This window comes from Podarcis bocagei (assembly GCF_964188305.1).
Source record: "Podarcis bocagei genome assembly, chromosome: 2".
Taxonomy (NCBI): domain Eukaryota; kingdom Metazoa; phylum Chordata; class Lepidosauria; order Squamata; family Lacertidae; genus Podarcis; species Podarcis bocagei.
In genome coordinates, this window is record NC_138126.1 from 75,757,448 (window position 1) to 75,770,512 (window position 13,065).

Genomic DNA, 13,065 nt, shown 5'->3' on the forward strand with positions numbered 1-13,065 from the left:
GTTCTAAGCACTATTTTATCCTGGTTAAAAAAGTGCAGATCCGAGGATCAAATAACAGAGCTCCCAACTCGGGGGTAGGCTCTGATCCACTGGAGGAGGTTGTTGCACCACTTACGAGTGACCTTAACTAAAATAGCTAGGGACAGCATTGGGGAGGAAAGGTGCTCCAAATCCTCCTTAGGGAATTGCCAAGCCTTCCTCGAGTCTGAACCGGTGGCAGGGAGTAAGCTAACGGTGCCCAAGGCGGGTGCATGGGGCACACCCTCGAGAAGGATGGGGCCTGCCACAGCCAGGTGCCTCGTGCTCCGCAGCCTCTCTCTGCCCCTGGGTCAGGCTTGACCTGGGAGTGGATCTGCAGCTAGTGGCGTTGGACTGTTGCATGAGGAAATTGTCCCTGCAGCTCCCTTGTACGCCAGGACCAGGCTCCGATGAGTGAGCCCATTGTGGGGGCACCTGATCACACCCCCTCAAAAATACATGCCATGGGCCATGGCACCCCAAGCCTCCCATGCTATGGCACTGGACTAAACCTGTCTGAAATCTTCTAAGCTGTCCAGTGAATATTGCAGAGAACTCTGTCCCTGCCTACAGCAAAGCCCAATTTTTTTCCTCTGCACCCCACACCCTGTTTGCTGCAAATGCCATCATTACTGGCCAAGGTTTTGGACTGCAGCCTTAGTTATGGACCTAACATCCTTAAAGTTACAGTACACATTTAATGTACCATATTTTTCGCACCATAGGACGCACTTTTTCCCTCCTAAAAAGCAAGGGAAAATGTGTGTGCGTCCTATGGAGCGAATGCAGGGGGGAGGCAGACGGGAAAAGCCCTCAAGAGCCGCACACAAGCTTCGTGCGCTCTTGCGGGCTTTTCTCTAGGAGGGAGACGGGACTGACTGGCTGCAGCAGTCCCTTCTCCCTCCTGGGGGAAAAGCCCCCAAGAGCGGCACCCTCTTTAAAGGCTGCGCGGCTCCTGCGGGCTTTTCTACGAGGTGGGGGAATCCCCCCACCTCCCAGAAAAGCCAGGAGAAGCCGCACAGCCCCTTTAAAGAGCGTGCGGCTTCCATGGGAGTTGGGGGAAGCTGCAGCAGATTCCCTCCTCCCGGGCTCCCTTTGAAGCGGCAATGTGGGAGGGGAGCAGCTTACACTCGTGTAAGCAGCTCCTCTCCCACTTTCCTGCTTCAAAGCAACCACGGAGGAGGGAAAGAGGGGACCCATGGATCCTCTTCGCTGCTCGAGGCTGCAGCAGATTCCCTCCTCCCGGGCTCCCTTTGAAGCAGCAAAGTGGGAGGGGAGCAGCTTACACTCGTGTAAGCAGCTCCTCTCCCACTTTCCTCCTTCAAAGCAACTACGGAGGAGGGAAGGAAGGGGACCATGGATCCTCCGCTGCTGGAGGCTGCAGCGGATTCCTTCCAGCAGCAGCGGATTCCTCCTCCGTAATTGCTTTGAAGCAGGAAAGTGGGAGGGGAGCAGCTTACACTCGTGTAAGCAGCTCCTCTCCCACTTTCCTGCTTCAAAGCAACCACGGAGGAGGGAAAGAGGGGACCCATGGATCCTCTTCGCTGCTCGAGGCTGCAGCAGATTTCCTCCTCCCGGGCTCCCTTTGAAGCAGCAAAGTGGGAGGGGAGCAGCTTACACTCGTGTAAGCAGCTCCTCTCCCACTTTCCTCCTTCAAAGCAACTACGGAGGAGGGAAGGAAGGGGACCATGGATCCTCCGCTGCTGGAGGCTTCAGCGGATTCCTCCTCCGTAATTGCTTTGAAGCAGGAAAGTGGGAGGGGGGCAGTTTACACTCGTGTAAGCAGCTCCTCTCCCACTTTCCTGCTTCAAAGCAACCACGGAGGAGGGAAAGAGGGGACCCATGGATCCTCTTCGCTGCTTGAGGCTGCAGCAGATTCCCTCCTCCCGGGCTCCCTTTGAAGCAGCAAAGTGGGAGGGGAGCAGCTTACACTCGTGTAAGCAGCTCCTCTCCCACTTTCCTCCTTCAAAGCAACCACGGAGGAGGGAAGGAAGGGGACCATGGATCTTCCGCTGCTGGAGGCTTCAGCGGATTCCCTCCTCCGTGATTGCTTTGAAGCAGCAAAGTGGGAGGGGAGCAGCTTACACTCGTGTAAGCAGCTCCTCTCCCACTTTCCTGCTTCAAAGCAACTACGGAGGAGAGAAGGAAGGGGACCATGGATCCTCCGCTGCTGGAGGCTGCAGCGGATTCCTCCTCCTTGATTGCTGGGAGATTCTCTGGGCAGGAATTCCCTCAGCTTAAGTGGGGTGGGGGAAGTGTGGCAGGTAGGGGGGGTACTGAGAGACACATGTCTCTCAGATGAAAATTGGGGGTGGGCATTGTGTGAAGTGGCTGTGGATCTCCTGCCACAGAACTGTAGGACTGTATAGAGTTGGGAGGGGCACCCAAGGGTCATCTAGCCCAGCCCCCTCACAATGTAGGAATCACAGCTAAAGAACGCCAGGCAGATGGTCCCCCAACCGCTGCTTAAAAGCCTCCAGTGGTGGAGACCCCAAACACCTTCCGAGGTCATAGAATTGCAGGGTTGGAAGGGAACCCCAGGAGTCATCTAGTCCAGCCCCGGTGGACAGCGGGCGCAATCCATCCCGTTGCGCAAGACTAAAGATGCTGTGCAAGGCTAAAGAAGAAGCCAAGGCAGTGAGCGGGATGGATCACGCTTGCTGCCTTGTCTTCTTTAGCTGCACTGGAGAGGTTTAGCTCCTGGCTGGAGAGGTTGCGCGGCTATGGATCCCGCGCACTGTCTTGGCTTCTTTGCTCTTTGGGGCTGGGGGGGGGACCCGGGCTTCCCCCGCAGCCCCGAGAAGCTCTGGGAGAAGTGGACAGGCTGCATGTAGCCTGTCCATTGCTCTTTGGGGCTGGGGGGGGGATAATATTTTTTTCCTTGATTTCCACCTCTAAAAACTAGGTGCGTCCTGTGGTCCGGTGCGTCCAATAGAGCGAAAAATACGGTAAACTAACTGTTGGAACATAGCCATATATCGAATCTAATATTAATAAATTTGTTTTTTATCTTTTAAATATGGATCTGCCTGTTTATCCAATGCCTGAAGCCCAATATCCTGCCCTGCTACTCTACTAGAACACCAAGAGAAAAGTTTTATTTAAGTTTTATAGTGATAGTGGAATTATAAAGGGATATCAGAACCACATAATCAATAGGTTAGCAGCATACTTCACATGCGGTGTCCCTGGAGTGAAATATAAAAACTTTTATTTCTCCACATTTAGTGGCAATCAGTGAGATAAAAGCATCACATTATTTACAGAACTAGAAAGTCTGTAAACAATGTTCAAAATGAAATGGGGGAAAGTGCTATTAAAGAAAAGAACACAAGAAAATGGGTATCCTCCACTTTAGCAAAAATCCAGGCTCTAAGGTACATTTGCCTGAAAGTGAACACCTACACACGTGGGGGGAAATTATGCTTCACTAAAAGCTTCCAGATAAAGTGGGAAGATACTTATGCAACTCCTTTACAGGAAAAGAACTAGTGCAGAAAAGAATACATAGGATATATCTGAAATGCTCCCACAATTATGGGTGAAGCTGTCATGCTGGCAACAAATGGCAACAGCAGCATCTCATTTAGTAGTGTTGGCTATTTAGCATAATAAAGTAGAAAATGTGCTTACATGAACATACTATGAATAAATTCTTCAATGCTTGCCACACAGTATACTGAAGTGTTAAAAGTAAACACTATTCCACCACAAGCTAGGTTTGTATGAACACACTTATTTTATGTTCAGATAGATGTGTCAAAAGAAAGAACAATACAAACACCACAGAACAAATTCAACAAATCCAGGATACTAAGAATTTTAGGTATCAATGAACAACCTTTGTTCGAGTATACAGTGCTGCCCTTGCCACGATAGCTCCTTAAAACTATTATGTTCAAGTACAGTCTGGTTGAAAATGAACCGACCCACTTCCTTTTCACACCGCAATTCCAAGAACCATCTGTTAGGTATCTTTATTGGGTTTCTTCAAAGAATAACCTTCCTCAGTACAGTCACCCATTAAATGTAAGGCAAGTTTCACTCTAGGTCTAGGAGCAGCAATATCTATTATCTGCTACAGAAGCAAATGCCAGGATCCAAAGAGCCCTATATAAAACTGGAAATAACTTACGGTACAGTGAGTTTTTCTCATTTTCCTTTCCAACCGCAGCTCTGAATGCTGCATTGAATCCTGCTCAGTCTGGAGGGTTGGCCAATGTGAGAACAGGATGCTAAACTGGATGAGCCACTGGCCTGATCCAGCAGACTGTTCTTATGTTCTTATCTGGCCTCTTTTGGGTGAGCAGAGGCACCAAAATGTAGACAAAATGCCTGAAAGCGTTCACCTGTGATCTCAACCCCTTGCCCTTCTTGGTTTGTGCATCTAGCAGAAGACTGACTGGGTGAGTCCAGGGAGAGTTAATTCTTCACTGTGGGAGGAAGTGGTATCAGCTACATTGAAGGACATGCTGGACCCAGAAGACTGGCCAGTAAGAGGACCCTCACAATTATTACAGAGAATAATTACAGAGAGTGGTGGCCATGCAATTAAGAGTGCTTGGTGGAAGCTGATTATCTTGACCCGTTTCAATTGGGCTTCAGGCCTTATTTTAGTACTGTAATTACTTTCATTTACCTATGTGCAACCCTTTTGCTTCTCCTTGCTTCCTTGGCAGCTTTTCATTTCATCAGCCATGATATGGGCAGGCCCTGTGGTTTAGGGGTTGAGGGCATGATTTTGGTGGTTTCACTCCTATCTATAGGGCTAGTTTCTGAGAGACAGTGGGTCAAAGTATACAGAATGTGGTATTCTACTGTCACTTAAGGCCAAAGTGGCATGGATGATGTGGAGAGCCTTTTTTCAGCAACAGATGGTTTGCTATCTACCACCATTCCTGGACCAAGCCAAGTCATGGTTATCCGTGCTCTAATAATCTCATGGCTAGACTACTGCAATTCACTCTGCCTGGGTCTGCTCTTGAAGACTGTTCAAAAAGTGCACCAGGGACAAAATGCAGCAACCAGAGTGTCGATAGGCTTTTGTGCACACAATCATGTGCCACTAGCTTTTAAAGATCTGTCAGTAGATCACTGAGCCAAATTTCAAGGTGTTAGTTTAATATAAAGCCTTAAAGAGCTTGGGAAACTGTTACCTGAAGGGGCACCTCTTTTTGTAATGCCCCATCTAGAACAGCTGGGGAGCAAAAAGGCGGCTGGGAGGTATAACCCAGTTTGAGGCACATGCTATACTGTGTTTTTGTTCACTCTATTTAGAATTTTAAGATGATGCAACGTGGTTTGCTGACTCAATGAATTTTTATGCAATAATTTAATTGCTACAAAAAGCAGCTACCTGAAAAACTCTTGTGGACAGTTCAACACAGCCTGGGTGCTACTGCATCAGAACAGCTCTACTACTATCTGCCTTGTGATAAAGGATAAAAAATGTGGTGCAATTCATGCTATATAGGCAGGATAAATTCATATTCCCTAATAGGCAGAAGCTAATAATCATTTAGGACGCGGGTGGCGCTGTGGGTAAAACCTCAGTGCCTAGGACTTGCCGATCGTCAGGTCGGTGGTTCGAATCCCCGCGGCGGGGTGTGTTCCCGTTGCTCGGTCCCAGCGCCTGCCAACCTAGCAGTTCGAAAGCACCCCCGGGTGCAAGTAGATAAATAGGGACTGCTTACTAGCGGGAAGGTAAACAGCATTTCCGTGTGCTGCGCTGGCTCGCCAGATGCACCTTGTCACGCTGGCCACGTGACCCGGAAGTGTCTTCGGACAGCGCTGGCCCCCGGCCTCTTAAGCGAGATGGGCGCGCAACCCCAGAGTTGGACACGACTGGCCCGTACGGGCAGGGATACCTTTACCTTTAATAATCATTTACTTCAATGTTCATAAGCAAACACAATTATCACTTCCAAAGATTAATGCTATCAAGGAAACCTAAATCAATTATTTTGAATGTGTATTCATTCATCTTGTCTAAGACATTATAGGACTGGTGGGTGGGTGGGTGGGCTATAAACTAGGAGCCCTGCTTTACATTTTCTACTCAGGCAGAGTAAGTGCCATACACACTTCTCAAGAGAAAAAGGCATGAATGGCGGCTAACATGTCAAACTATGCAAGGGATTTATGCTTACCTTTAACACAAAGGAAACAGGGAGCCATGCACAGAGCTTGCTGGTAACAAACAATAGCTCCCATTCAGACTCCCCATGTCTGACTTTAAAGGCAGAAAAGGAGTTAACAATGAGTACTCTTGGCAGTTATCCTTGGGGAAAATTTAAAGATGGATGGACCAAGCAGGAAGAGAAACTGGAGGAAAATGTAGAGTTTATGCCAATTATCCAAGTTCAGAAACAATATCTGAATAGGAGAATGAAAGATTTACCATATAGCTTATCAAAATTAGGTACTACATACTTGAAAATCTAGTGTTATAAAGTATGTATTTAACTAGGCATCCAGTTTTATGGGTTTCCCCCTCTGTACTAAAGAAGATGCTAACTTCTTACATACCTGCAAGGTGGCAAAAACATGGAGTCCTTCATAAGCACAGATCCAGAAAGAAGAATATACCAGCATCTTGCAATAGTGTCTGAGCTAAAGAAAAGGAACAAGTATTAGCTACATCCTATCAGTGTGAAGTGCACTATATATCTAAAACATATAATCAAAGCTTTAAAAGCATGTCTTTCGCCATTCACTGCCCTATCAGGGCAAATTTCAAACATGAAAAGGAGAGCCTCTCAAATATATAACAAGTGGTGAAGCTCTTTAAACGTGGGAGCTCTGTCCCAAGGTGTCAGTTTCTTTTTGGGGACAAGTCACAGAAGGTAAATAATTTTGAGAGTAGTGTAATTCCTTTGAATTCGTAACTTGCTTGAGCCAAAGAAACAGTATACAAATAAAAAGGATTTGGTTCTGAACCTTCTGGTGACAGCTAAGGTTACAGTTGGGTCTTCCGGGCAGCTCTTAAAGAAAGGGTAGAAAGGTGGTGTAGCAAATTGGCTACAAAACCAAGTATGAATCAGAAGTGTCTGGTTCAGATGTTGTATCTGCTATTAAATCAATAGGCAGCATTAGACAAACCACTCCCTCTAAGCCTCTAGGCCTCAGAATTTGAAATATGGGGGATAACATTTCTGATTTAGCTTACAGATTTGCTGTAAGGATTATAATGCATTGAAAGTACAGTGGTACCTCAGGTTAAGAACTTAATTCGTTCTGGAGGTCCGTTCTAAACCTGAAACTGTTCTTAACCTGAAGCACCACTTTAGCTAATGGGGCCTCCCGCTGCTGCCACACCGTTGCCGCGCGATTTCTGTTCTCATCCTGAAGCAAAGTTCTTAACTCAAGGTACAATTTCTGGGTTAGCAGAGTTTGTAACCTGAAGTGTCTGTAACCTGAGGTAATAATAGTAATAATAATAATAGTAATAGTAATAATAATAATAAATTTTATTTATACCCTGCCCTCCCCAGCCAAGACCGGGCTCAGAGCGGCTAACAAAAAGTATAAAAACAATTGATTAAAATACAACTTAGAAACAAGATTAAAGTACAACATTAAAATGCAGCCTCATTTCAGTGGAAACTCAAATCAAAAACTTTTTGGGGATGAAAACGCCAAATCTTCACCAAGGCCAACTGTACCACTGTATATGTAAACTTGAAAGTGCTACATAAATGTTGAGTATTACTATTTATAATTTACTAAATGACTATCAGATAGGACATGGTCCAGTCGACTGAAGGCACAGCATCTGTGTGAAGAATTCCATAGTCTCAGTACACTCCTGTTTTTCCCTACCACATCCCACCACCCCACCACCACCACCACCAGCAGCAGAAGGGAACATATGTGTTATTAGCAAGTATGTGTTACTAGGAAGCATAGCCCTAGACAGCTTTCTACCAACCTTGCTTTTATCTAAGCATGAAGCAGAAAGGAGTGGAGTGGAAACGCAAGGTGCTCTCACACCTCCTTTTTCCTTTAATGGCTTTGTCTGTGTACACATCCATGATCAGAGATAAATGGAGAGGAAAAGACAGGGCTCCACCGAGCCAATTGCAATCTCTTGAAATCTCATGCCCTAACTCTGCACATGTGATGTACTGAAATGTTTTCATATGACTTACCCCAAAACTATATAGAGTACACAGCAAAAATATGGGACTATTGCACAAGAATGTGTTTTATGAGCTGTGTTAAGGAAATTAAATAAATGTTGAACTGCCCTAGATGTATTAAATTTTCAGTTTAGGTAATGGTGAAGTGCACTTACCAAAACAAAACTTGATTTCCATCGTACCTTTTGTAACGTGCACTGGAAGTCATAATTCTGAGAAAAAGAAATTCAGTATCATTATGAAGCATGCTTATCATATTTTGGATAATTGTGCACTATCAATTGTATACAGTTCTCCTCTATGCAATACCAGTGCTCAAGAAGGTAATAAATTAATATTCCTGCTTTATCATTGAGGAATTAAAGCTAAGAGAATTCGGTGTGCTGAGATTTAAACCCAGATCCCCCAAGAATGAATACAATATTTAGAACCCCTGGACAAATTGTGATTATCATTTTCATATTACGATTTGTAGTCTTTTACTTTAACAACATGTCAGACTATATTTCATAATGCATCATACAAAAGGTTCCATGCAGAAAACAGAGCATACATGCTTTTTTCTTACAAAATCAGAAAGATTAATCTTACCTCAAAACAGTCAAGTATTGCAAGCCTGAATGCAAAGAATGCTCTCACTAGCACAGCCAAAATCACTTTTGCATTAGCCCAGCTGCTCTTACCTTAACTGATGCTCCCTGAGATGAGACAGTATGTCCATTCCATGAAGATAGTAGTAGATAGTATTTAATTCCTGAAAAGAATAAAATAAAATGTTATATTCAGCAACAGAATTTTGAGTAGTACATTAGTTAGTACAGTGTAATGGACAGGGTGCCAGTCTAGGGATAAAGAGGGAAGGAAAACCTAAAATTTTATCAACAGTATGCAGACACCAGATTGAAACTGGTTGTTCAAGAGTGCCTTTGAGAAAGACTTCTGTTCAAAACATATTGGACTAAATTTTTTAGTGTTTTTGTGTACCTGAAGGTCTCTTCTACTACAGGGCTCTGTTTATAGGAATGAAGGGAAAGATAAGTTTACAAGTGATGGAAAAAGGTGGGCAGGGTGTGCCACTGATAAGCCATAATCATCAGAAATTTGTTTAATTTACATATTATTGTAAACCACCTTATAATATTTTTTTCTAAAGGATATAATTCATTTTTTTTAATTTAAAAATGTATTCAGTGGCATCAACATTGGCTTAATAACTTTTAGTTACATGGCAGACAGGAATACAAAGGATGTAACAAACACAGGAATGCTTCACCACTCATAAAACAAAGTCATGCTCAGATCACCAAGGAAAAGTTACTGCTTAAAATGTCATTTATCTTCTGTTGGTGTTAGCAACTTGTCAGGGAGCTTATTAGTCAAAATGTGATTTAGAGCTCCAGTGGTGAATGGCTAAACACCTAAATCTCACGGGTTAGTCCTTTTCAGAATCTCTTTGTCAACTTGTTCTTCCTACCTAGAAATACTGCTGTCATAGAAAGATTTATTCACCTACATTTTTAAATATACTGCAATTAGCAAGTCTTCTCTGCAACTAGTGCATGAAGATAATTTGTCGCACTTTTAATGGGAACCTGGGACTTCAAATCTAGCAAAATTGTAAGCATCCATGCCCTGTCATAGAAGCTATGAAAATTTATATGGCCAGCTCCAAGAGACAGACAGCAATTTAGGGCCAGGATACCCAAGGACGGTCTCCTGCCATACGATGTGTCTGTCTTTTAAGATTTACCAGGGTAGCTCTATTGACACCCCAAATCTGAGGTACATTTAGCAACAGCATGCAAGAGATGGCTTGGCCCAGTTTGTTGAATTCACTGTCCCGATAGATCTGCCTGCCCTCCGAATTACATTTTTGTGGACCCCTCAATGCTTTTTCATTCTAACAAGTATTTCATTTAGCTGTTTAACTTCTAATTTACCTGGTATAAATTTCTGATTATAATCTACCAACCTGTCTCTGTCTGATGGACCGACAATATGTTGGTTTTGTCTTTCAAAATATTGATGATTAGTCACTTTTTTGTGGATGCTTTTTGTGGAAAATGTGGTATAAAATTTGACTTCAGTAAACAGAAACATTTTCCCCCCATAGGAGTGCCACTGTCAGTGCCACAAGCTCACAATCTATAAATATGCAAAAAAAATAAAATTATTTTTTCATTTGGGACCTGATGTTCTAAAAGACATTTTTCTTAGTTACATCTTCCATGCTAGAATTTCTCAGACAAAGTACTGGATGCTTAATTCACAATTTGAGAGCGAAATTCATTATACCACAATCCTCTTAGCCTTGCCAGGAAGCAACACTGCAGTGACAGGAGAAGCCACAACTTGCAAAAATCCTGGAACTGTCTGCTTTGTAGATACAGAAACCTCAGACTGCCTGGCCACTTCCTCCTGCCAACAATGCACTGACTTAACTGTCTCAACAAGTCCTGTGTGCAGTTTGGACCCAGTCTAACTTTCGCTTTGTATTCCTTTCACTGCATCTACTACTTTTCTCATCTTTTCAAACCACTCAGTGGGTCCCACTTCCTTTCAACACTTTTTTCTCATTACCTATATCCATATTGCATTATTTCCCTCACCCCAAAACATAGCTTATAGAGCAGGGGTAGACAACCTAAGGCCCAGGGGCCGGATGCGGCCCAATTGCCTTTTCAATCCAGTCGCGGACGGTCCGGGAATCAGCGTGTTTTTACAAGAGTACAATGTGTGCTTTTATTAAAAATGCATCTCTGGGTTATTTGTGGGGCAAAGGAATTTGTTCATCTTTTTCCTTCAAAATATAGTCCGTCCGTCCCCCCAAGGTCTGAGGGATGGTAGACCGGCCCATGGCTGAAAAAGGTTCTGACCCCTTTCTCATCTTAAGAACTGAAAAATCTGTCTCTGCAAGCTCCCAGGCCCATGCTGTGGTTAAAATCTAGTCTCCTCTCCCTATGCTCTCTGCCCTTTTCCTCTTGCTCCTCACCTCACATTCCTCTTCTGCAGTCTGCTGCAGCCCTGCATCTAACAGGGCGCATGCCCTGAGCAGCAGATTGGGGGTGGCAAGCAGGGGTGCAGCATGGAAGAGAGGAGAAAAGCATGATGGCAGATCTCACCCAACCTCCCTGCCCCGTAGCTTGAGATAACCCTCTTCATCTCCACACTTCCCCTGTTGCTGCTGCCACAGGTATGGGCAAGACAGAAATGCTTTCTCCCCTTCACCATCATCTGCGCCATCACCACCCAGAAGTCTTGCCTCACTTCATGCCCCTAGACATCACTAAGAGAACGGGCTTCCTTCTCTCAGTGCCAGTGGTGAGGAGGGGAGGCACAGACAAACCCACAGGCTTCCTTTACTTGGTTATGGTGGGGTAGGGAATAAAGTCTTCAGCACCCTCCCACCCCTGCTACTGAGAGAAGGAAGCCTGAATAGGATGGGACACAAAGAGAAGAAAGACCAGAGTTTGAGAAGGAAGAATCAGTCACACACTGACCTGCCTAGGCTCAGCCAATCAGGTGGCAGTGGCTCAGCAGCAGGCACTTTCACCCAGGCCTAAGAGGGAGGGATCGCCTAACACCTGTTATTTCCTAACATCTTTCCTAGTTAATGCATAGTATACCTAAAACAAATTCATATACATACAAACAAGTATCACTGGTTTCAGAAGAATTCTATTCTAGTTAAACATGTTTAGGATCAGCCCAAAAATGTGTTACCTATTCCAGGGCACCAAATTATATGCACTGGAACTGTACTGCAAATAGTTATGCTACAAGAGTTGCTGTTGCAAAGCAGCTAAGAAACTGAGCTATGCTTTGAATCAAACCTCTGCTCTAGTTTATAGATTATGCTAAGTCATCGTTAGTTAGTTGCTTCCAATGAATGAACAGATGACTCAGGCACTCTGCCCAGTCAGTTGCTTTTTGCTTCTAATCACTGCAAGCAGAAGCAATAAATAAGCCACGAAGCTTTGCTTGGCATTACATCTGAACCTGGATCATCGCTTGCTTCTGCTTAACAAGCCATGGTCAGCAACTGCTGTTCGTACTCCATACACAAGTTTATTAGACATTAATGTACTGCTTCAAACAAATTTTAAATTTTGTGCTATTTAAGCAGCATCTGCTTATTACCACAGTATTGTTCTACTTCACTTTAGGATCTGATGACTGTTGCCCATAATTTCTCAGATTGTTTTAAAAACTAGTTCTAAAATATGACAATTCTATACATTTGAAGTACAAGATGAATTGTAGCTTGTGTGAGCCACCTAGTGGGAAGACCAAGCAACTTCATTCAACATTGACACTTGACAAAATGAAACCATTAAAGAGCACTTTTTAAGAGAATGCCTCCATTAAACATATTAGAATGGTGTCAATCAGTTATGCTTGGGAATAAGAACTGTGAGAGAGTTGGATAAAAACCACTGAAAAAAGAGCATCAACACATACAATATACAGTGCAGATTTCCCCCCTTTAATAAATCCTTCTCCCCATCCATGCTAGTCACCATTCAGTCCTACCAGTCCACCACTGTGGATCACAGGAAATTACATCTGTTCAAATGGCCGCTCAGGCCATGAAGCTTTCTGTGTCTTGGGCAAGTCTTACTGAGACTGCAATCCTATGCATGCATACTTTGGAGTAAGTATCACTGAAGGCTTTTCTGCCAGGTTCCATTCAGGTCATACATACAATTGTCGCAAAGAACACAGTCATACAGTAAACGTCTAAACCAGGGTGGTCCAACACATGGCCTGAAAGCCACAAGCAGCCCACAATGCCTTTTTTGGCAGCCCTCAACATTTGACATCCTTCCCAGCCGCCTTTCCAAAGCCCAGTGCTATGGGAAGGAGGCATGAGGGCTTTGACAGAATCCTAGAGTCCTTCTGCCTC

General features: G+C 44.3%; 1 protein-coding gene across 6 annotated transcripts in view; it reads right to left on the reverse strand.

The window, feature by feature from the left end:
- Positions 1-13,065, reverse strand: part of RAPGEF6 (Rap guanine nucleotide exchange factor 6) — a 139,235-nt gene that overhangs the window by 109,154 nt on the left and 17,016 nt on the right. For all 6 annotated transcript variants that reach the window (XM_081185477.1, XM_081185473.1, XM_081185474.1 and 3 more), the window contains exons 2-4: positions 8,843-8,913; positions 8,315-8,371; positions 6,547-6,630 (exon numbers count right to left, since the gene is read on the reverse strand). In XM_081185477.1, coding sequence (XP_081041603.1) covers positions 6,547-6,630; positions 8,315-8,371; positions 8,843-8,913 — 212 coding nt within the window. The remainder of the gene's footprint in view (positions 1-6,546; positions 6,631-8,314; positions 8,372-8,842; positions 8,914-13,065) is intronic.